The sequence below is a fragment of the Balearica regulorum genome, chromosome 15, assembly GCF_011004875.1.
Source record: "Balearica regulorum gibbericeps isolate bBalReg1 chromosome 15, bBalReg1.pri, whole genome shotgun sequence".
Classification (NCBI taxonomy): Eukaryota; Metazoa; Chordata; class Aves; order Gruiformes; family Gruidae; genus Balearica; species Balearica regulorum.
This window is the reverse complement of record NC_046198.1, coordinates 10,245,072-10,266,209: the sequence shown is the minus strand read 5'-3', so window position 1 is coordinate 10,266,209 and position 21,138 is coordinate 10,245,072. Positions and strand designations below refer to the sequence as shown.

The following is a 21,138-nucleotide window of genomic DNA, read 5'->3' as shown; positions in this document are numbered from 1 at the left end:
TTTGTCAGAGGGGACAGGCAAGTTCCCTGCTCTGTGGCCACATGCAAAGTCTTGCAGCAGCCTCTGAGGGGACAGGGCTTCCCTGAGCCATAGGGGACGGAGACCTGCAGGGAAGGAGGGAGTGGGGACATGGCTGGGTGGGGAGGGATGCCCACATGTACCGAGAGGCATCCCTGTGCCATGATGAACGCCTCGGCCTTGGGACTGGGACCAGCAGGGAAGGAGAGGGGGATCCTGAAGCCACTCAGCACATCTAGACGCTCTTGGCTGGGAACATCAGATCTGCTGCGGGGAAGCAAGTTAGCCGTGCTCTGATGCACGGTGCAGACTTTCACCTCAACGTCAGAGAGACGGTCACATCCCCATCAGCATCCTCACTGTCATCTTTACAGAGTAGGGTTTTGTGTCCAGCAAACTACAAAAGACACCTTCCCTTCACTAACTGCTCTTGGTCCCAGGGTCCTGCCTTGTCCTTCCCTCCCACTTTTGCAAGACCCAGATCCACGGCTCCAGGGATGGTCTCAGCGGCTGCGGGGCCATCCCGGGGATGGCTGCATCCCACAGGCAGCTGTGGTGGGAGGCCGCTGTGGTAGGGAGGCTGCGCAGGGGAGGTCGGGCCCCCGGGAGGCGGTGAGCCTTGCCAGATGTTCAGAGGCAGCAAAAGCCCGTTAAATCCCTTCTCCTTTTGGCTGCAGCAGCTCTGAACCTGCAGTTCCCAGCTGAAGCTTGTGCTGGGATATGGGTGATGTCTTGGTGACCCACACCTTGCAGGAGGGATGTCGTGGGATGGAGACCATATCCCAGTCTCAGCAAGCTGCCTGTACTTTGACTGAGCTCAGAAATAAGAAATAAAAGGTTATTTTGCTCTGCCGATGCCCCTGAGCTGAGGCGTTTCATACCTGAGAGCATTCCTGCTTGGAATTAAATGGTCTGATTTAGGGTTATTGTTAGCCTAATAAAGCATAAATTTGCCAAAAAAGCTTCTAACAGCAGAGGTTCCTGCCTCAAATTGGATTTTTCTTTCCTTGGCTGGAAACCTCTGGTTGGGAAGGTGACAAGTGGCAGAGAGACTCGGTTTGGAGAGACACCTCTGCTCTGGCAACGTGGGGCAGCACTGTCATTCCCACGGCTCATCCATCTGCTGAAGATGGATGGTGGCTGCAGCTCACACTCCTCTGCAGTGCCTCAGACCCCCGTGAATTTGGAAAGATGCTTTGGGACGGTAATGGGAAAAGGCTCTTTCCCTTTATCCCCACTCCAGAGCAGGGAGGAACAAATAGCTTCTAAATTTGTTTCTTAAAAAAAAGAAAAAAAAAGATTTATAATTGAAATTCAGAAATAGGAGACTTTCCCTCCTCTGCTCCCCCTGGCAGCAGGGCAGCTCCCCGGGAAGAGCAGCCAGACTTGCCTACGATTGTCTGTGGCATTCCGGGCTGTGCTGGGCCAGGGCTCCTTTTGCCAGGGCTTCACCAGGGTTCATTCCCAACAACGTAATAAAACCCCTTCCCTGGTGGCAGTGTCCTCAAAGCTCCTAGTCTGCGAACCGTGTTGGTTTTAACAAGTTACCTCTTTACAAAGGAGATGGTTCATAACACAAAACTCACCCCCAGGACTTGCTGTGTGTATTTTGGGTGATCTCCATGGGTTTCTCTTCGTCTCCAGCTGCAGCTGTGCTGGGGTCCTGCCGCAGAGGAGCAAGAGACACCCGTCCCATCCCATCCTGATCCTGGTCCTGGTCCTGGCTGGGTGGTAGGCAGAGGGAGCACCTCTTCTTTTCCTCCCTTTACTTTTCTGCTAGCATAAAATAAAATAGCCCCTTGCCTGCTTTTTAGCCTGCTGGAGCCTCATTAATGCACTGCAAGCTGTGGTTCCCGCTGCAAAGTCAAGCTTTGGTACCTGGACCTTGGTGCCCCCAGTACTGAGCCATCTCGCAGAGCCAGGACCAGGGCGCACAGGATTAAATCTCTGAACTTGTCCCCAACACACTGCCAGGAGTTACCATCAGCAGCCGCTAGTCCATGGTGAGAGGCTTTTCCTCCAGCTCTGGGGCACCGAGAAGGGGATTTGGGCACGGGGGATGCTGCCTTTCCCCACAAAGTGAAACAATTACAGCAGTAACACCATGAGCAGCTGCGTGGTGCAGCCCCCCCCCCCCCCCACTGCCGAGGGACACACCGGGGTGTCCCGCGCAAGGGGATTCACCTCCCCTCCTTTCCAGTCTGCTGCTTAAACTGCAACAAAAGGAGTTTGCCATCCTCCCCAAAGCGCTATTAATAATTACTTTTATGGTGCTTTTCTGGAATTCCTTGCTATCCCACTGAGACAGAATAATTATTTACAATAATCCTAAATGCCTCTTAATTACAGCGGCGCAGGTGCTCGGAGGCAGCCGGCACGGAGCTGCTCGACATATGGAGGCTCTTGTGCGAGGTGGGGATTCCTCGAGCAGCACCATTGGAGCCGAGCGGGCGGTGGGACCGGCTCCAAACGCCATCGGGGAAGGGGACAATTCAGACCCAGGGCCTGCAGCCCGGACGGCCGGGTTTAGGAGAGAGGATTTAAGGGATGCTGAGCTCCGGGAGCGGGATGGAAACCTCCAGGCTGGGCTGCGGGCAACGGGACCTGCCGGCTGGAGGCGATGTCCTGGAGCAGGGCTCGGCATCCCAGCGACACTCCGCCCTGCGGCACAAAGTGAGGCCACGCTTCCAGTTTATACAGTTTAATACATGTGAAACAAGATACATTTCCTTTTGAGTAATGAATGCATAAATAACAGAAGATATATGTGAATGCATAAATATGAGGCGGCATGGAACGAACCAAACAAAAACGATTGTTTTAATATCTTTTTTTCTCCATATGTCTTTTTGCCGCCGCTGCCTGGGCTGACGGCGCATCCTTGCGACGGACTCGTTGCTGCTCTTATTTAGCATCATCTTTCCATGGCGAAGCTGTCCCACGGTGAGAGGGCCTGGATGAGGGGTGGGGAGGGGCAGGGACTGGAGGCTAAAATAGAAAAATCAACCCCAAAACTGAAAAAAAAAAGAGAAAAAAGAAAAAAGAAAAAAAAGTGGTGTGAACAGGTGACCTGAATTCCTCTAGAGGCTTCTCGGTCGGAGCTGGCGACGGAAGGGCCTTGGGAGGCGAATGTGTCCAGGTGTGGGTGCAGGGGGTGCGGAGGGAAAACCGACAGAGTGTGAGTGGGACGGTTACGGCTACCCCCGAGGTTTCGAAGGCATTCTGCTATGAGGAGGACAAATCGTTAGCTTAAATGCGCACAGAGAACATCACCTTAAGACAGCTCTTTATACCTTTACATACTGTATCAATAATTTACTTTGAACTGCAGTAAACAAAATACATTTCTTAAATAATTTACTATTTATTTGTTTTGGTTTTTTTATCTCTCTGTAAATTTAACTTTTTCCTTTTTTTAATTTTTTTCTTTGTAACACAAGAAATGGTGTTTGTGCACGTTTGTTCAGATTATTGCAACATGTAACTTGAATTTCAGTTAAAAAAGGAAAAAAAGCAACAGAACAGTTGTACAGACAAGAAGAATGAATAACTTATTATTGCACTGGCTACAATTCAGTAGTGATTTGGTTTTTTTTCTGTAGTTAGGATAACCTCTAAAGTACAAAAGAAAAACGAGAGAGACATCTAAAGCATCAGCTGTGAAAAGAAGCTGGTGGGATGACGGTGGCGGGAAGGAGAGGAAAAAAATGAAAGCAAAGAAGGAAGAGAAACATTTGGAAAACGAATGGCCGTAATAATTAGTTCCACATAAAACCCAAGGAAACACCACCCAGTTGCGGAGTCACATGTAATGCAAAAAACAGTATAGTTTCTCTATAAAAATATGTGCATTATGAAGAGAGAGTTTTTGTGGGTATATTTTTTTGTCTTTTTTCCTTGTTTTGTATCTCACAAATACATTATTTCTATTTATATGACTGCTGATATACAGACAATGTACAGCTCCCATCTCCTGGGCACTCCCGCATAATGTGACATCTCGAAAAGGTGCCTTGTTAAAAGTTGAGCATCTTTAAAAAAAACAAAACCAACAAAACAATGAAACCCAAAGAGAATCTCCCCAAATCCCAACCGCCACCACCTCAAACCCAAATCAATGTGATTGAGGCCACAGAGGGGGGTGGAAGGAACGACACAACCCCCTGAATCGACTCCATCTTCCCTTTAGAAAAGAAACCCCCAAACCGCTTTGCAAATCTGCTCCCCCCACCCCAAAACCCGTCACTGTTCCGTCCAGCCGTTTGTTTGGTTTCTTTTTAATTTTTTCTTCTTTTTTTTTTTTTTTTTGGTTTTTTTTGCAAACCTCCACAGCGCTTAAGAACAAGTGACTGCGAGAAAGGAAAAACCGAGAGAGCAGCCACCCGCGTACCTGTGGCCGCTCAGTCCCTTGGGTTTGGAAACCCCCACTGGTGTCAAGCCCTTGAGACCCCCCCCGCTCCCCCCTCCCAGAAAGCTATACTGGGTCATCGATGTCTTCTTCTGTTGCAACAGTCACCGGGACCAAGTCCTGCTTCCGGAGGGGGCTCTTAGCAAGGCCCAGGAGCTCTTTGCTTTTCTCGGTGTTGCTCCACTGAGTTTTTAAGTGATCCGGCTTTTTCAGTTCGGAGGCGGCAGGGTCCGGCCGGGAGTCCACGGAGGCCGGCGTGGACTGACCGCTGTCCAGGAGGAGATCTGAGAGGCTGCTCAAGGAGCTGCCGTCCGACTGCTCAAAGGAGAAGTTGGGGATGGTCAGGTGCTCCCCGCGGCACGGGGGTTGGCCCCGGCGCTCCGCTTTGGAGGCCGGCTCCCCGGGCTGGCTCTCCGCGAGCTCCAGGGACTCTCTGTAAGCCGGGAACTCGCAGGATGGGGTCCTTCGCCGCAGCATGCTGTTCTCAGAGGGTTTGGTGCGTGAGGCCGCCCCGCCGTCGTCCTCCATGGGAGGATCTATAGAAATGCAGGGCGGACTCATCTTCTTCTTCCTCCGGGCTCCGTGGATGTACTCGGACTCCGTTTGGATGTGGGCAGGGGACCGCTGCTTTTCCTCAGCAGGGTCCTCAAAGCTACAGTCCCCATCGCTGATGGAGGGGCAGATCTCGATGGAGTGCCGCCTTTGGTCGTCTGCCCAGCTGGGCTTGTTGAGGAAGCCCTTTGTGTCGATGCTGTAAAACTTCTTCAAGTCCTTCTCTTTGCTGCTGCCCCCAGAGAGGCTGGTTGTGCTGCAGTTCTTGAGGGGCACTGGAGACGGGGCCGGGGAGATGAACGGCGAAGTCGAGCGGCTCCCGGCATCCGAGTGCTCCCCTCCCCAGTCTTTGGCTGAGCTGTTGATGTGACGAACCTCCTCATCAGCCAGGTCGGAGGACTCGAAGAGGCCGCCCTCGGGGTTGGGAGAGCTGCTGCCGGGGCTGGGTGGCCGGCTGGGGACGCCGTGCTGGCCACAGGTGTGCTTCCGCGTGAGTGTGCTGGGGTGCCGATGTGGGGAGGATGGGGGGGAGCACGGGGGGGTGCCCGGGAGGGAGGCAGCATGGAGCGGGCTGGGGGTGAAGGTGCTCTGGGGCTGCTTTGCTGATGGTAGCGTCTCTCCAGGCTCTGCTTGCAGGCTGTCCTTGCGGTCCGGAGTCTGCCCGTCCACAGAGTCTGTTCGAACGGCCTCCTGGAAGGTGAGGAGAGAGAGATGGGGCGAGAGCCTGGGGATCTGCCGGGCAGCGGCACTTCTAGTGATGAAACATGGCACGTGGCAGAATGGTCGGTGAGTCTAATGCCCGCCCCCCCCCCCCCCGCAGCACCCCATCATGCCAGCCCCCATCAGACCCTCCCCATACAAGAGGACGCAACTTTGCCAGCAAGCCGACCCGGAGCCTACGTGTACAGGGCTCGTATCTGCTGGGTCCTTCTGCACAGTCTTGGTCTTGCTCTAGCACCACATCCTGAGTCAATGCAAACTGTCCAAAGGGACACGGTGTAGGGCTGACTGCAGGCTTGTCACAGTGCTGGCAAAACTGAATTGGGCATCTTCTCTCTATGCTTGAGCTATTCTTTCATAGAACAGTACATCCACAAAGATGAAAGTAGGTAAAAAGGACCTTCCCCTGTATGTCACTTGCTGAGACTGGAGTATATTAAAATTTATGGCACCAGAAATGTTTTGTTCTAAAAAGGGGAATTCTGCTCTCAGCTCCAAGAAAAGAAACCCAGGAAGGGACTGGAAAAGAAGGGAAAGATCCAGGTGACTATGAAGGAGTTTACCTCTGCAGGCTCTTGGCCTCTCACCTGTCTGCACAGCAGCTTGTTGAGAGTAGGAGATCGAGGTGCAATGTGGGGGGGGAGGATCTTCCAGCGGTGGCGGCCTTCGTGGTTGGGGGAACGGACTGCCAGCTGGAGGGACTCCGTTGGGACTCTCAGAGAGGAACATGTTCCCACGGGCTGGGAGCGGATGGAAGTGATGGATCCTAGGAAACAGAGAGAGCGAGCAGTCACCACCGACGTCAGGGCTGTGAAGGTTTGAGGAAGAACTGGTGCCCACAGACTTCAGGAGGGGAGTAACTGCAGGAGGGGAAAGGAAAAGCCTGTCTAGTCTGGCTGAAATCCCAAGCTTCAGCATAAACCTTGAGCAGTGCCAAGGTTAAAAACCAGGTGTCCCTTGTCCTGTCTCCTGTTTTGAATACTAGGCCATATCTCATCAGGGATGGCAGGGAGGTTACAGATGAAGTCTCTGCAATTCAGTAGCATTGCATGTGGCTCTGCCTGCTCCGGAATATTGCCTGTTACAAACTTTATGCTCAAAATCTCTACTTTCTGTTTCAGGCAACAGGAATCTTCTCTTACAGCTGCTGTGACACTTAGGGTGGATGACGGCCACCAGGACCACATGGCAGCAAGTGAAGGGCAGGAGGTGGGGTTGCATTTGAAAGCCTGCCATTCCTGCTTTCCCGGTAGCATTGCCTTGGGTGGATTTGTAAAAGGATGTTGCCCGTTCGGAGAACATGGATCAGGGAAGTCTGGTGGCTGTGCTGGATCCTCTGGGTCAGGCGGGATGCCTTTGCAGTGCTGCCAGGGATGGGCTTGCAACCTTACACTGCTCTGCCACACGGAGGCAAGAGTGGCACTGTGAGCTCCCTCGCAGCCTTCAGAGCTCGACTTACAGGTCCAGCCTACAGCCTCCTACAGCGGGTGGGCACCTTGCCACCGACTTCTCCGGGAGGAAACACCGCTGGCATGCACAGGGCAGTCTTCCCATTCACTACAGCCCAAACACTGCCACCACCGCCGTCTGTCCACGAGGCAGACCTTGGCTGAACACAGTCTGATCAGCAGCAGGGAGACCACTTCAAGTGCTTTGACAGTCCCCGAGCTCATGTATCGGGCAGGAACGACTCTCTTCCTAAAGGCTCCCAGTGCCCTGGCTGAGTCTAAAGGCAATCCCTCCTCCCCAGCTCCTTCATGGTGCTGCTTTACTGCAGTTCTGTGTTGTATGAAAAACCTTTTGCTTTTTTATTTTTTTGGCTGCAGGATTTATTGTCCTCATTAGCTCGAAACCCAACGTCTGTTTCTACATTGCTGCTCCATGTTAAAAACACAGCTATCCATCACTTCAAGAGATCTCACCCAGAGGTCAGGGAACTTGAACCTATGACAAAAGCCATCCAGACAGATTGCAGTTGCATTTCAGAAAGAGATTTGTTGTTGGGAAGAAAGAAAAGTTAGTGTTTAACCATTTTTCTTTTGGAGTTTTTCTCCAGAACACCACAGAAAGAGCAGAGCAGCATGCTTCCCACTCCCCAACCCACCCCACTTCTCCCTGGTTCTTTTTTGGGGTCTCCTACAGCCAGAGTTTCAGGCTGAGTCTGTGCCGTTCATGTGCTAATCCAGGCTTTACGAAATGTTTTTTATGGTGCATAAAAACTTTGTCATAAAAATCTGTCACAAACATGGTCATAAAATCAAAACCCTATGTTCTCCTCCCCATCCCTAGCTGGAATTTCCTTCTGTTGGAAACTTTCCATCTCGTATAGGAAACCAAACACCCCCTCTAAACTGCATATTCAGGAACACTGAATATCTCTGGATTTGTATATCCTTCTCTTGTTTTTTTAGTAAGTCAGAAAACTGCACCTAAGACCAAAATGACAAGATCTGGTCATCTCAATAATTTCACCAAATAATAGACACCAAAGTATTGGGAGAAGACCAGGCATTCTTAACTGACATTGAAAAGTCCATGAAAGCACAAATGCTAATGTGAGTCTCTCCATGTGCTCAGTTTTACTTGCACATAACTTATGGGACTGTCACTTAAATCAGAGTTTGGTCAGCTCAGAAGCAGCTCAGCTGTGGATGATGCTGGTTGGATGCGTCTACCAGACCAGGTAAAAGGTAAGTCCCGGTCATATCCATGGCTCAGGTGCTCTCATTTGGGAAACATGAGAAAATTCTTGGTCAGTTCTACCCACCCCTGCCAACATCACAGCAGTTTTATGCTGGTATAAATCCTGATTTACACCCACTACAGAGATGAAAACCATCCCCAGTAGTCCAGCCGTGAAACTCAACCTCTGTTTTCTTTGCTTAGCAAAGAATTTGCAGGTGAAATAATAATAAATACTGAGCAGAGAACATTAACTGGTATCCAGAGAGTTTGAACAAATATAGAGTTACATCATGCAAGGAAATCAGAGCAGATCTTGCCAGCCACACCAGGGTTTGCAAACCCACTACTCATCTGTCCAAGTGGTTCTTGCATTTCAAACAACGTTGCATCAAAGGAAACCAGGCTGGTTAAGTTCTTGGGAGCCACTCAAGAAGCACATGTGCTTTTTGGGAGGCAGATATTTTCTTTCTTATTGATTTCCCCTTCAAACCAACTCGCACAACAAGAGAGAGAGAAAGGCATTTTAGGGGAAATGTATTTGGAGGCAGTTGGGTAAATATATACTCAAAGGCTCTGTGTAGCTCGTGGTTCCCTGACTGGGGGGGGTCTCTCCACAAGATTAATTATAAGGCCAGGCTAGGGAGGCACTGGAGAGTGGTTTCTAATCTTTATGCTCCCAAAGAAACTCCTGCATCCCTGAACTCAATGTACCGTGCTAAAAAGATACTGCTCTGAGACTGAAGACTGCCTGAAACAATAGCTGTAAAGGAGTTCTGCCAGGAAGTAATACCGACTCTGGCTTTTATTCATGTTGATTTTATTGATTTGTAGTCATCATGTCAGGGCTGATCACTTCAGAAGAAATGTGCAGCTCGTACCCTTTACCTCAGCTAACAGCCTATCCTTTACATCGCCGGCATAGCTTGGGAGCCCTGCTTCTCCCCAGTCAAACACCTGAGCCGCCAGCTTTCTCCTGAGAAAATGCAGTGACGTGATGAAAACACGAAGTTGTACAGCATGCAGGAAACCGCAGTTGTGCTGACAGTATCAAATTGAAGCGAGCAAGCCCTGGCTCAGCCCACATTCGGCGCGGGTCGCTTACTCCCCATCTAACCACCATGCGTATGGGCTGCCCCATGGTTTCGGCTAGGAGGAAGAAGGGAAAAATTCTGTGAGCAGTACCTCTTTGGGATTTGCAGGGATACATTTCCATCTCTACCTCGTGCAGTGGGAAAGGGGCTTTCGCTGGCATCACCGGTCGGAACATGTAGCTGTCGTTGGGCAAGGAGTGCATACGGGAAACTGAGATCTTGCGGACCGTCAGGAGGTTTTGAGAGTCCTGTGGCCTCAGAGAGGCTGAGCTGCCCTGCAAAGCAAAGAGACAGGGAGATGGGGTCATTCAGCATCTTGATGGTGAATTTACAGCAGTCTCCTTCTCGTCTGATTTATGGTTTAAAACCTTGTGCAGATGTTCCTCTTGGCATCTTATGGAGAGCCTGCTGCCCTGGTGACTGCAACGGGATTCCAGAGCTATGCCGTGCTAGCTGAGTAAAAAGACCTCAAGTTGTGGCTGAAGTAAAATGAGGCATCAATGACCCATCACTAAGCCAACTCCTGGACACTGCAGAGAAAAAGTAAGGTCTAGGCAAAAGGGTCCCACCCTCTAAACACAGGAGAAAGCCAGCAGTTCTCACACTGTTCTGCTCTGATTTTCCCAGGGATGCTTTCAGCCCACCCTGGGTGGTGATGCCCTTCTCCTCAAAGCTACTCTGGGACAGATGGCCAAAACTGGCTGGTCCTTGGCTACACTGACCAAGGGTACAAAGTCTTTCTGGAAATTCATGTATTATCTCTCCGAAACACACATACAGGCAGACAATGAAACATATACATTAACACCACTGCAAACCCTGTGGCCTCTCTCCTACAACATGGAGCATTTTGGTCATCGCTGACCCCAGAAGAAGACAGCCACATGGCAGGAGGCAGAGGGAAGGAGAAGACATCATGGCAGCATGTATGTGGGTGTGGAGCCAGTTTAGGGGTAGAAAAGGGATTTCTCTGTGTTTGCTCTCGCTGTGGAATGGGTCTGGCTGGAAATGCCTGGACAGAGCATGTCACAAACCTTAAACTTGACCCCTCACTCCTTCTCTGAGGCCCTTGTCACTTGAGGCACCTTATAAAAAAAATGTATCCTGGCTTCTTAGGAAGCTTCAGAAACTCAAACAATATCTCTGTGGTGCTGATGGAGCAGCTGTGAAAGGTGGTGCCATGACTTGGCCAAGTGTTGGGGGAGCGAGAGCCCTTGGAACAGGACCTGCAACCTGGCTCCTGGCCCCAAGGTTTTGGTCTTAGACACATTCCCCTCACAATTTACCATGTTATCTAAAGTACGACTAATCACTCTGGTTTGCCTTTAATGTCAGCCTCCCAGTGACTGATGGAAAACATGTTCCCAGCTGCATGTCTTAAATTAAATGTATTTTGCTTTGCTCTGCTGGACTGTTTTCCCTGTCTGCTAGCAAAATCTGGGCCTGAGATCCCTCGCTGGATAGTTTGGAGGTCACCAAGGATCTGGTTAAATCTGTTTTTTTCCATACATTTCTGGCTTACAAATTTATTTCCTCAGATCTCTAAAGAGACACGTCCCAAGGCAAATTACTCGATGCTTTTACCCTGTTGAGCTTGGCTGAGAAGATGCGGGGGGATCAGCAGCAGTTATTTATGGGTAGCTGGCATCCAGTGCTGACTGCTGCCTTGCCCAGCAGCCCTCCGGGTGCAACCCAGGTCCCTTGTCTGATGTATTAATGCATCAGCCGTGTGGCTGTGCCAGTTGGCCTCTGGCCATTACAGCTAATAAGCCATCAGCATCCCAACACCTGAGCTGACGGCAGGCGGGCGATTGTTAACACCCCAGTGCCACACAGAGAACAAAAGGTCTCGCTCTACTTTCTCAGTAGTCTTAACAGAAGGATCACAGTAGCTGTCAATTAAATCTCAGTTCATCTTTACAGGATCTTGTATTCATCTTCTATCGCTGGGACAAATGAACAGAAATCTCCTCTTGACATAAACAACTGCAATTTTTAAGGTTTTAGCTATTGAGACCAAATTGACGTAGGGATGTAGGCACATTTCAAATGGCTTCAAAGCCACTGCAGCAAGCACCTGAAATATGAAACATGGACAGGAAGCTTGTTGGCTCACACCTGGTGAGCTGCTCTCGACAGCTAGGAAGGTTTGGAGACACACCACCATGGGCACTGCTGCTCTTCCTCTTTGGTGGGAAACACCCGATACACTTGGGAGCCTGATCCCAGCCCCTGGAAATCAATGTGGCTCCTTCAAAACCTGGATCAGTGCTGCTGAGACTGCGTATGGTGAACCCTGCCTGCTGGCACCCTGAGAGCCTGGGAGGATCCCAGGCACCTGATAGAGATGTGCAAGGTGGGAGCCTACACGCCAGAGGACCCTTCACAGGCCAAGTAGAAAGGCAATAAATTGATCATAGAGGCTCATGGTGATGCAGCTCAGAGGCTCAGTTAAGCGTCTTTAATCAGTGAGCACAACTCCCTCCTCTTGTGTCTGGGAATCAATAGTCTGTTGAAACTCAGATTTTGCTCTGGTGCAGAGGGAGCTCAAGAAGAAATAATCCTGCAAATACCTCCACAGGACATGACCCTTCCTGGGTGATTAAACATCCAGAAGATAGATACTCTGTAAGCAGAGGTGACTGGCAGGATACTCTGGAAGAGGGAACACTGTAACTTCTCAGAAGCCTGGAGCCAAGAGCCTGCAAACAAGCTGTGGGCAAAATTCCCAGAGGAAGGGCTCCTCCTGATCCCTCTCTGAAGGCGTCCGTCTCCAGCACTGCGAGCGAGCTTAGCCATTTCCCGCACCCTCTGCAGTGGGGAAGGCAGAGGCAGAACAAGGGCAGGAGGTAACTCCCTGCCCACACCTCCTAATGCTGGCACCCCTGTACAGGCCAACTCTGGTGGCATCCAGGGTGCTGTCGGTCCCCGTGGGGGTAACAAGCTCTCAGCTCTGCCAGCAGAAACCCAGGGCCCCTTGCAGTTGCATTTACAAAGTCCCAAATTTTGCCTGTCCCTGAAAGATGCCTTCCCTGTGATCTCCCTTTGAGCCTCTGCATCTTCCTAATGGACACCCTGCAGAGCTATGAAGGGAGAACTTCCTTGAGGATTATACCTTCATATCACTCATCTTGCATGGGGAAAAACCACTTGGTCATCAAGAGTTTAATCCAAGCCCAGAATGTGCTTGGAGATGCTGTGAGATACTTGCCGCTAGAAGGTGCCTTGATAGTCATGATAGAGGACAGGTAATAAAAGGGAAAATGACCCAACTCTAAAGCAGATTAATTCTGGGTGGCCACTGCAAATTCTCTAATGACAGCAAGTGTGCTCCTTCATCACTGACTGTGGCTCGCATGCTCTCATGCCCACCGGAGGACATCTGCAGCGCATTCACCCCGAGGAGGGCACTGTGCTGCAGCAGGGCAAACCGTGCAGCATCTTCACGTGATGTGACCTGGGCACCAGTTTGTGGTGTAAGTGGGAGGGACTGGGCAGAGGGGGCTACAGCCCTTCTGGTCTGCTGGGTGATCTCCCCAGAGCATCTCCTGAATCCACAGCTCTGGTGCTTGCTGAAAGCCTAACACGTTGATCTACTTACGCCTTTGTTTCCTCAGTACTGTATCATAAACAGGTTCTTACAGTAAGAAAACCAAAGTGGGCTGTGTTTTCTCCACAAAGGACTCTGCCTGCCTCCAGCTCTCAATATATCATTTGAAGACCGACTGCTCACACATCACATTGCACATTAAATGCGAGTCTTTTTTTTTTTTTTAGTTAAAAGAAGTATTTCATTCGTGTCCCACACAAGGGTGCTAGCAGAGTTGGCTGGGACACATTCTTTGCCCAACCCCTGCACACGCAAAGGCAGCACGAAGGACAGAGGACAGAAACGACTGTTGTGGCTGTGAAACGACAGGTTCAGGACAATTCAGACACCACCACTAGATGCACAGCACCAAAGCACAATGCCACAATGCAGAAGCAATGGCGCGGCGTCATTCACCTCAGCCTCGTGGCCTGGGGTTTTGTGGGAAGGTGTCAGCATATGGTGGGAAACAGAGCAGAAGGACGGGATTTCCATCATGGGAGTCTCTGCCCCCTCCAGTGTGTCTGAGTCTGGGATGGCTAAAGACACATTCTCACAGCTCAGCGTCTCCTTCAAATTAGGGAGATAAAAAGCATCAGTAGCAGAGCAAGGCTGGTTCTTAACGCTCGAAGACATTTGCCTCGTGGCATTTCCTAGTTACCCCATTCATCCAGAGCAGGAAGAAAGAGAAAAGGAAATGTGGGCTGCAAAAACTGGCACAAACGGCAAGAAAATACAAAGCATCTTGCAACTCCTTCCAGGGTGCCCATGCCACCATCAGTGGCAGGATTAGTCATACAGAGCTCTACGTATTTGACCTCTTCAGTGCAGAAAGCAGGGAGTGCAGCACTGAGCTGCCAGCCATCCACGCCTGCCCAGAACAGCCTGGGTGTCTGAGGCGTGAGTGAGGGCATCGCCACAACCCAGTCCCACCACGGTGCCTCTGTCTCGCTACCGCATAGGGGATGGGGATGCCCTGGCTTGCAAATTCTCATCTCATTCAAGCAATCTCATCTGCAGGAGGAAATCTGTGCCCAGCTCACGCTGTTCTCCCTCTGAGGGGCATCGCCTCTCACTACAGGTTTTCTACGGCTAAGAGGAGGCTCTGCATGGCTCCCGATGTGCTTGGCAGGTATTGGAAGATGAGGAAAACCCAAGGAGAATGAACTCAGTTAGCAATCACAGCCTATGTGAAAGGATGTGCCCTCTCTTCCCCCAAAGAGAAAAGCAACCTGGGTGTTTATGGTGCATTTTCCTGCAGAAATGTCTATTAAACACTACATTTAAATGGTGAATTCCCCATTGCTGTGTAACTAAATTTCTTTCACTTGACTTAATAGAGTCTGATAGATTTTACAAAAATCTAATTTAATGTAATTTAATCTCAAATCCCCCATTGATTTTGCAGTAGATTTATTTGCGATCACAGTGACAAAGCAATTTCATATTCACTCTTAATCATATGCTGCTGACATGGGATGAGACAATTATCTCATGCCCCTCCTTCTCCCCCTGACTTCTGATTGTCCTATTTTTCTAGCGGACTAATAGAAATCAGAGAGCAGGGAGTGTCTGGAAAATCAGTCCAGGAACCTCCATCTTCTTGCTGCAGGCCACTGACAATTCCCAGGGTCCAAGTCAGCCATGCCCTAAGCAGAGCATGAACCAGTGGGAAGCTGCATCTTACACCAGTGCCAGACATGCCCTCCTGAGCTGCGTGCTACGATTTGCTTGAGGGTCCTCTGGAAATCCCAAAGTGGGATTAAAAAGAACCTGATTAGAAAGAACGTTTCTCTGTCTGTGTGAAGGGAATTTATGCCATCCCTCGCTGTATGTGTCAGGGTTGACAGTGCCAGCATTCCCACGGCTTTATGAGATTGCTCCCTGGTGCTGCTGCACGTGCTAAAATGACAAGGACCGACGCGTTGGCTGGGAGGGCAGGACAGGGGCCTGTGGCTGTTACGCTTCTGAACTTAAAATTCACAACCTTTGGATGAACTGGAAATGGCAAGAGATGGACTTTCAAACCTCCCCAGAGCCATGGTCAGGGCAGCATTAGCCCTAGCGAGTGTGTTTCAAGCACCCTTCCACCTCAGGGAGCCTTCCTGAGACGACTCAAGATATGGAGGTGGCGGTGACATGTCTGCCGTAGTGGGACCTGGGAAAGCTGCCTTCCTCCCACGCTGCTTTGTCTCCTGCCTCTTTTGCTCTATGTCACTTGGGATCTGACTGCCTGATGATCAGACTGCAGCGACTGGTGAGAGCTGTTCCCTCCCTACCCTGAGCACAAGAAGAGCAGACGATTTGTGTGAACTATTACCAGGGCTTGGTGCTTCACCTGCACCACTGACTCCGACTTCATGGTCTCCTGACTTTTGTAGGGTGCCCTGCTCTCCAACGCCACTGCACCTCCCCTGCTCCCACTGGTGGCCGAGGTGGTTGCTCCTCTGGACATCTCCAACTCAATCTCAGCATCCATCTCAGCATCCTCCTTGGCCTCCTTGTTGCTCTCCTCCAAGTGCTTCATCAGCACTGCCACCACCACATTGACTAGGACGAACTGTGCGATGAGGACGAAGGTGACGAAGTAGACAGGAGAGATAACAGGCAGGTAACTGAGGCAGTGCTTGTCTTCCCGAGTGCATTCCCGGAGAGTGTCCTGCAACAGAGAGGGAAAGGTGAGGGATTAATAAGGGCTGGGGCTCTGCTTGGGCTTCAAATACAGAAACATCAAAGATAACCTGCTGAGGACTGAAAAGCATATAATTACATATCCCAGACACAAGAGACTGTAGGTACAACTAAAATGGATAGAAGAAAATATGGACACCATGAATTACATGATCTACAAAGAGGAGGATTGTGTTACATCCCAAAGGCACAGGGCACAGAGTACATGGTTACTACTCTCAGCCACAAGAACCGGCATCATCTTCCTGAAATACTACATACGTGTTAAAAAGAATGAAGTTTCAGGTTGGGCGAGACTTAGGACAAATTATTCCTTGAAAATACAATTAGCTTTGAAATGGGAAGTTTAATTTTGATGTTTTAAAAGGCAACCTTTTTTGTTTTCACCCAAGAGGTGGACACACCTTCATGATACCATTCCAGTTGTCCCCTGTTGACACCCTGAAGAGGGTGAGAAAGGCCATGCCGAAGTTGGTGAAAGTTGCGTGCCGGCTCAGACCTTCACAAGGATTTTCTTCACTGCAGTCTGCAGGAGAGAGAAGCAGAAGCAGGTCAGTGAAGTCATGTTTGCCAGTGCTTATTCAGAATAGCCTCCCCAAACCTGGCAGTGAGACCCTGAACTATGTCACACTGATACATGGCATCAGGGAAGACTGCTAAGTGGTGATATCATGGTGGCCTGCAACGACTGAAGGGCAGCTGCAGAGATCAGGTAGCCAAACTCTTCTCAGTGGAGGCAGATGATGTAACCTACAGCAACACACTGTGGCTTAGGACCAGGTTGGACATTAGGAAAGTTGTTTTCATCTGGAGAGCCCAACAGGCCTGTGGCAAGTCACCAGGGAGGTAGGGGAGCTCTGCCGTTGGAAGTTTTCAAGATTTGGCTAGATAAAGCCACAGCTGCTCTGAGCTAGTGATGGGGCTTCAAGTGGGAGGCTGAGCGGGGGCCTCCAGAGGTCTCTTCCACCAACATTCCTGTGATTCTCTTGACTTTACCCCAACAGGCAGAGCCAACTTAAAGAGATCTAAAAGGGGGAAACAAGTAGATTTGTTTACAAATCTACAGTGTCCTCTTGATTATGTCTTTGTCTTGATTATTTTTCAAAGGGCACATCTACCATGAGGGATATTTCACTGAGATAAAGTGGAGCAATTTGACGTGTTTTTCCCCTGAGAATTAATATACTAATGAATCTAAATCGAACATATGAAATGTCCCTCTTTCCATACAACACAGGCTCATTAAATATTCATTAGGACAGGCAGCAATGCCTCTTGCAAGAGCATTTCACTATTAGGTATTTATTTCAGAGGCAAATAAGAAGGAAAAACAGAAAAGCAAGTAGAAAAAAACCCCCACAAATGACCAGTCTTGGAGAAGCGAGCACTGATGGTTCTTGTGGCTGACATGGACCAGCAATAATTGGGAAAAAGTGAAAGCATTTACCAGTTAAATCAGGATGGGAAGCAGTGTGCTGCTTGCCTGCAGCTTTCCCTGGACAAGATCAGGGCTTTCCCAGTCTCTGACCACATGCTGTGGTTACCTGGGGGCTGGCATTGGCAAGGTGTGTGTGAGTAAACACAAAAAGGATTCAGAGCAGCAGAAGGTGCCTCTCTGAATAAGACATTTTTCACCTTTGTGGCTAAACAAATACATACCTATATATATATATACACACACACACATGTAATGTAAACCCCACAGGATTTCATTTGGGGTGGATGCAGAACTAATTTTTTTCCCCACAATTTGTTGGAGACTGACAAATAATTTGTCTTTGGTTGAAAGAAATATTCTGCTTTCAGGCATTTGTAATCCAAGCAGAGGGCTGGACTCATAAAGGGGATTAATGACAGCCATAAAATCACCAAAGAGGAAGGGCCCTTCTGATGCTCTTGAAGCCCTAATTGGGATGGAAATGTTGAGAAGGCAGACAGATCTCCTTCTAACAGAATGTTTAAAGGCAGTAATTGCTTTGACCTGCCTAATCTGGGCAAGGTAGGGCTATACTGTTTTCTCTTTGACTCCACCTGATTTTTTTTTAGCAGGGGAACCATTCATGATCAGCTCCATGGTATACTCAGGCTGGAGAAATAAATGATGCTGGATAATCAGGAACCAGTGGATGCTTCCCAATTTATGTAGAAAGGGGAAGGTGATGCTGAGAAGAACAACAGACAGACAAGACTTGGGCAGCTGGAGGAGCAATATCCGCCAAGTGCAGAAAACTAATGGAGTGTGGTGGAAGCTCTAAGGAGGGACATGTTTATGGTGGCATCTCTCCAGCACGAATCTGACTACCATCCAGCTTTGCAGACTCATGTACTGTCTTAAGTAGCAAACTTCCATCTTTGTGAACATATCCGTGCTGGACAATTACATTTAAACAGTAAATAGTTCCTCTACAGCCAAGGATGGTGTTGGACAAATCTCTAAATGTGTGTGTGCACGTTAGACAGGTTCTGTATTACATCCTCATGTGTCATCTGTGACCCTGAGATCAAGAGAAAACTTTAATCTTCAGATTGTGAGCTGTGAAGCTAAGGAAGGCCCAAGAATGAGAGAGAAGGAAACAGCTAGATACCAAATAAACATCAACCGGATGAAATAAATTGTCAGGCACATTACTCACCTAGTTTGCCAAACAATTCCACTCCCAGTGCAGCATAGATAAAAAACAGGAGCATAAAAAGTAGGCCAAGGTTCCCTACCTACACAAGGAGAAAGCAGAACAAGGGTCAGGCAAGTTGAGGTCACAAATTAAATTGCTCCATCACATTTTCAACACAAGCAAAAGAGGAACTGGTGGCCAGAGGCTAATCATCATCTTCCTTGGCTACCCACACCTTGGTCCTCTTTCATGCTTCTGCTTTAACAGACCCAGAGGTCTCCTGTGTTGGGGAAGGAGCAGATGCTCCCACGTGCAAAGCAGTCTCTGTGGCTGGTGCCTCTCCATCGCCCTTCCACGTACCTGGGATGCTGCCTTCATCTGTAGTTTGGCCAACCTGTAGCCGTAACCTCAGCGGCACTTGCGCTGCACTTCAGGGCTTTCAGAAAAGGAACTTATGCTCCAGTAAGATGTAAAGCTCTCCTAGCCTTGCCACTTTTACAGATATTTCTCAACAACAATGACCTGAAGTTTAGCTTTCAATGTCTCAAAGGAAAAGCCTTATTCCATGTGCCATCTCTTAAATGCAGGCACCTTGCAGTTCAAACACTGCATGGTGTGCTACTATTAGGTATTAACATGCACTGCAAGGTGGCTGAAGGGATGGTAATAGATGTGCAATGATGCTAAAAGGAACACAAAAGTTCTTAATAACAATGGCATTATAGTTATCTGTGTGGGGCCATGGAGTTGAAGCCTTTAAAACATTTCAAAGAGCAGATTTTTTGTGATTTGGGCAGAGAACATGAAGGGTAGAGTAACCTGACCAGCTGACCACCTGCATTTCACTTGCAACTCTAGTCACATTTACCTTTCCTGCCACTTGTGTCTATTGGCTTGTAATAGAGATAGAGCGATTGAGTTCCCAATTAGATGTGGTGTCACAAGTATCATTTTATCTCTAAATAAAAATGAACTAGGTGGTGATTCAGGTAGTCAGGGCGGGGGATTCATGACCTCCAAGGTATATTCTAGTGAACTCTTCAGTTTGAGAGAGTTTTCTTCTCTGAGGCAGCACAGCCACAGTGTTGCTGGGTATTTTGACGATGCTGCTTAATTTCATTAGAAAGGTTATCAGTATGATAACTGTTATCATAAAATTAACACAGCTCTCACTTATGAAGTAGTGGGTTTTTTGTATTAAAGAAATGGGAATAGTCAAATCACCCAGTGGAGACTGTAATTGCTATAAAGCCTAAACCGGCTACTACACATAGAGCTTTGCAATTCCACTAACATTATTACCATACTCCAGGGAATAATAGAGATAATACAGTGATGTGGATGACTGGTCTGGATTATTTCATCTGCATGTACTGTCTCCTGGAATAGTGTTTCCTAACTCATGTCTGCTAGACCACTGATGGTTTGTAAGACATTAGAAGGCAGTCTGCAAAATGACTGCAAATTAGAAAATACAAGAAAACAGGCACACGCACAAATGCGCACATGCACACACACACTGCCAGGGAGGCAAATGAGCAAATAATTAAAGAGAAGGAAAATAAAAGTGATAAACAAGTTTTCTAGGTTGAGTGTAAATTAAAGCCTGATAATGTAGCACTGCAGAAGAGGGTCTTGGAATTTTTTCAAAGCAGCCTATAAGCTGAATATTTTACTGCTATTTTAATGCCTAATAAATCAACCTGGAAACTTCTGGCATTGATGAAATTCCAAAGAATTTAGCCTAACATCAAAGTTATTACCAGGTTATCGGTTAAAACTATTATCTATCTCTCAACATGCAAAGCATGTTATGAGCTAACATTTACTCATAAACAATTTGCCTACTATCTAATGTGCATTTGTAAAAGACTCTGTATTCAAGATCGTGACTAATTACATTACTGAACCAACGTGTCTCATAAGTAGTCCTTCAAAGACCAGTTTACACTCATGGGTTTGCTGTATAGGCTCAAGGCATCCCAGCCATAGGCATACTCTAAAAATGCTAACAGAAGCATGTTTGCTAATGTGGTGTTTGCTGGTGTCTAACGTTGCATTTGCTCTTGGCTGAGAGCAGATACGGGCAGTTCCGAAGCTCAGCTGATGCACAGGTTCTCTTGGGAAGTGACTGAATGTCTGACTGATGTGGAAATGTGGCTACGTGAAAGGGAGATGTGGGAGACAGCAGCAAGTCAAAGATTCTGGGATGGGCGATGGCACGACCTTTACTGTTAAACTCCATCTCAACCTGTATCTAGACATCCATAGCTGCTCTGGAGTGTCAGCTAAAAAGCGGGTTGTTCCCCACGTGCACAAGAACAACCAGCTGCCCTGACCAGCCCCCTGCACATGTAGCATCCGCATGGACATGTGCAGGCAGTTGGTGGCTCATGAGGGTGGAGAGGGCATGAGTTTCTCAGCAGCCCGTGAACACCTGATGCTCAAGAGCAAAATGGCTCACCTCTTGCTTAGGTGCTTCAGTAAAACCACTTGGTCTATTTGTGTAGCTTCTGGCTGAACTGAATCAGTACAAGTCAGTGCCAGATTTAATATTTTGTCAGTGCTAGCCCATGGGTCTCCGGTACATGTTGCTCAGAAAAAAAAGGAAGGTCCTCTTCAGCCCACAGCCTTCACCAAGGCCTGAGGACAGAGAAGGACCCAAGGCATGCTCTCAGAGATGGGCTGAGATGGAAGCAGCGAGGTCAGCCAGCAGCTGCTGAGTAGCAGAGAAGGCAGAACTGGATGTGTATCTGTGACCTTGAGTGAGTC

General features: G+C 48.8%; 1 protein-coding gene across 3 annotated transcripts in view; it reads right to left on the bottom strand.

Annotated features, from left to right (window-relative positions):
• Positions 1-2,703: 2,703 nt before the first annotated feature.
• Positions 2,704-21,138, bottom strand: part of CACNA1H (calcium voltage-gated channel subunit alpha1 H) — a 253,542-nt gene continuing 235,107 nt past the window's right edge. For 2 of the 3 annotated variants that reach the window (XM_075768012.1, XM_075768014.1), the window contains exons 30-35: positions 18,388-18,466; positions 16,159-16,280; positions 15,384-15,722; positions 9,566-9,749; positions 6,286-6,464; positions 2,704-5,668 (exon numbers count right to left, since the gene is read on the bottom strand). In XM_075768012.1, coding sequence (XP_075624127.1) covers positions 4,493-5,668; positions 6,286-6,464; positions 9,566-9,749; positions 15,384-15,722; positions 16,159-16,280; positions 18,388-18,466 — 2,079 coding nt within the window. In that variant the 3' untranslated portion in view covers positions 2,704-4,492. The remainder of the gene's footprint in view (positions 5,669-6,285; positions 6,465-9,565; positions 9,750-15,383; positions 15,723-16,158; positions 16,281-18,387; positions 18,467-21,138) is intronic. The other variant, XM_075768013.1, reaches the window with a different exon arrangement.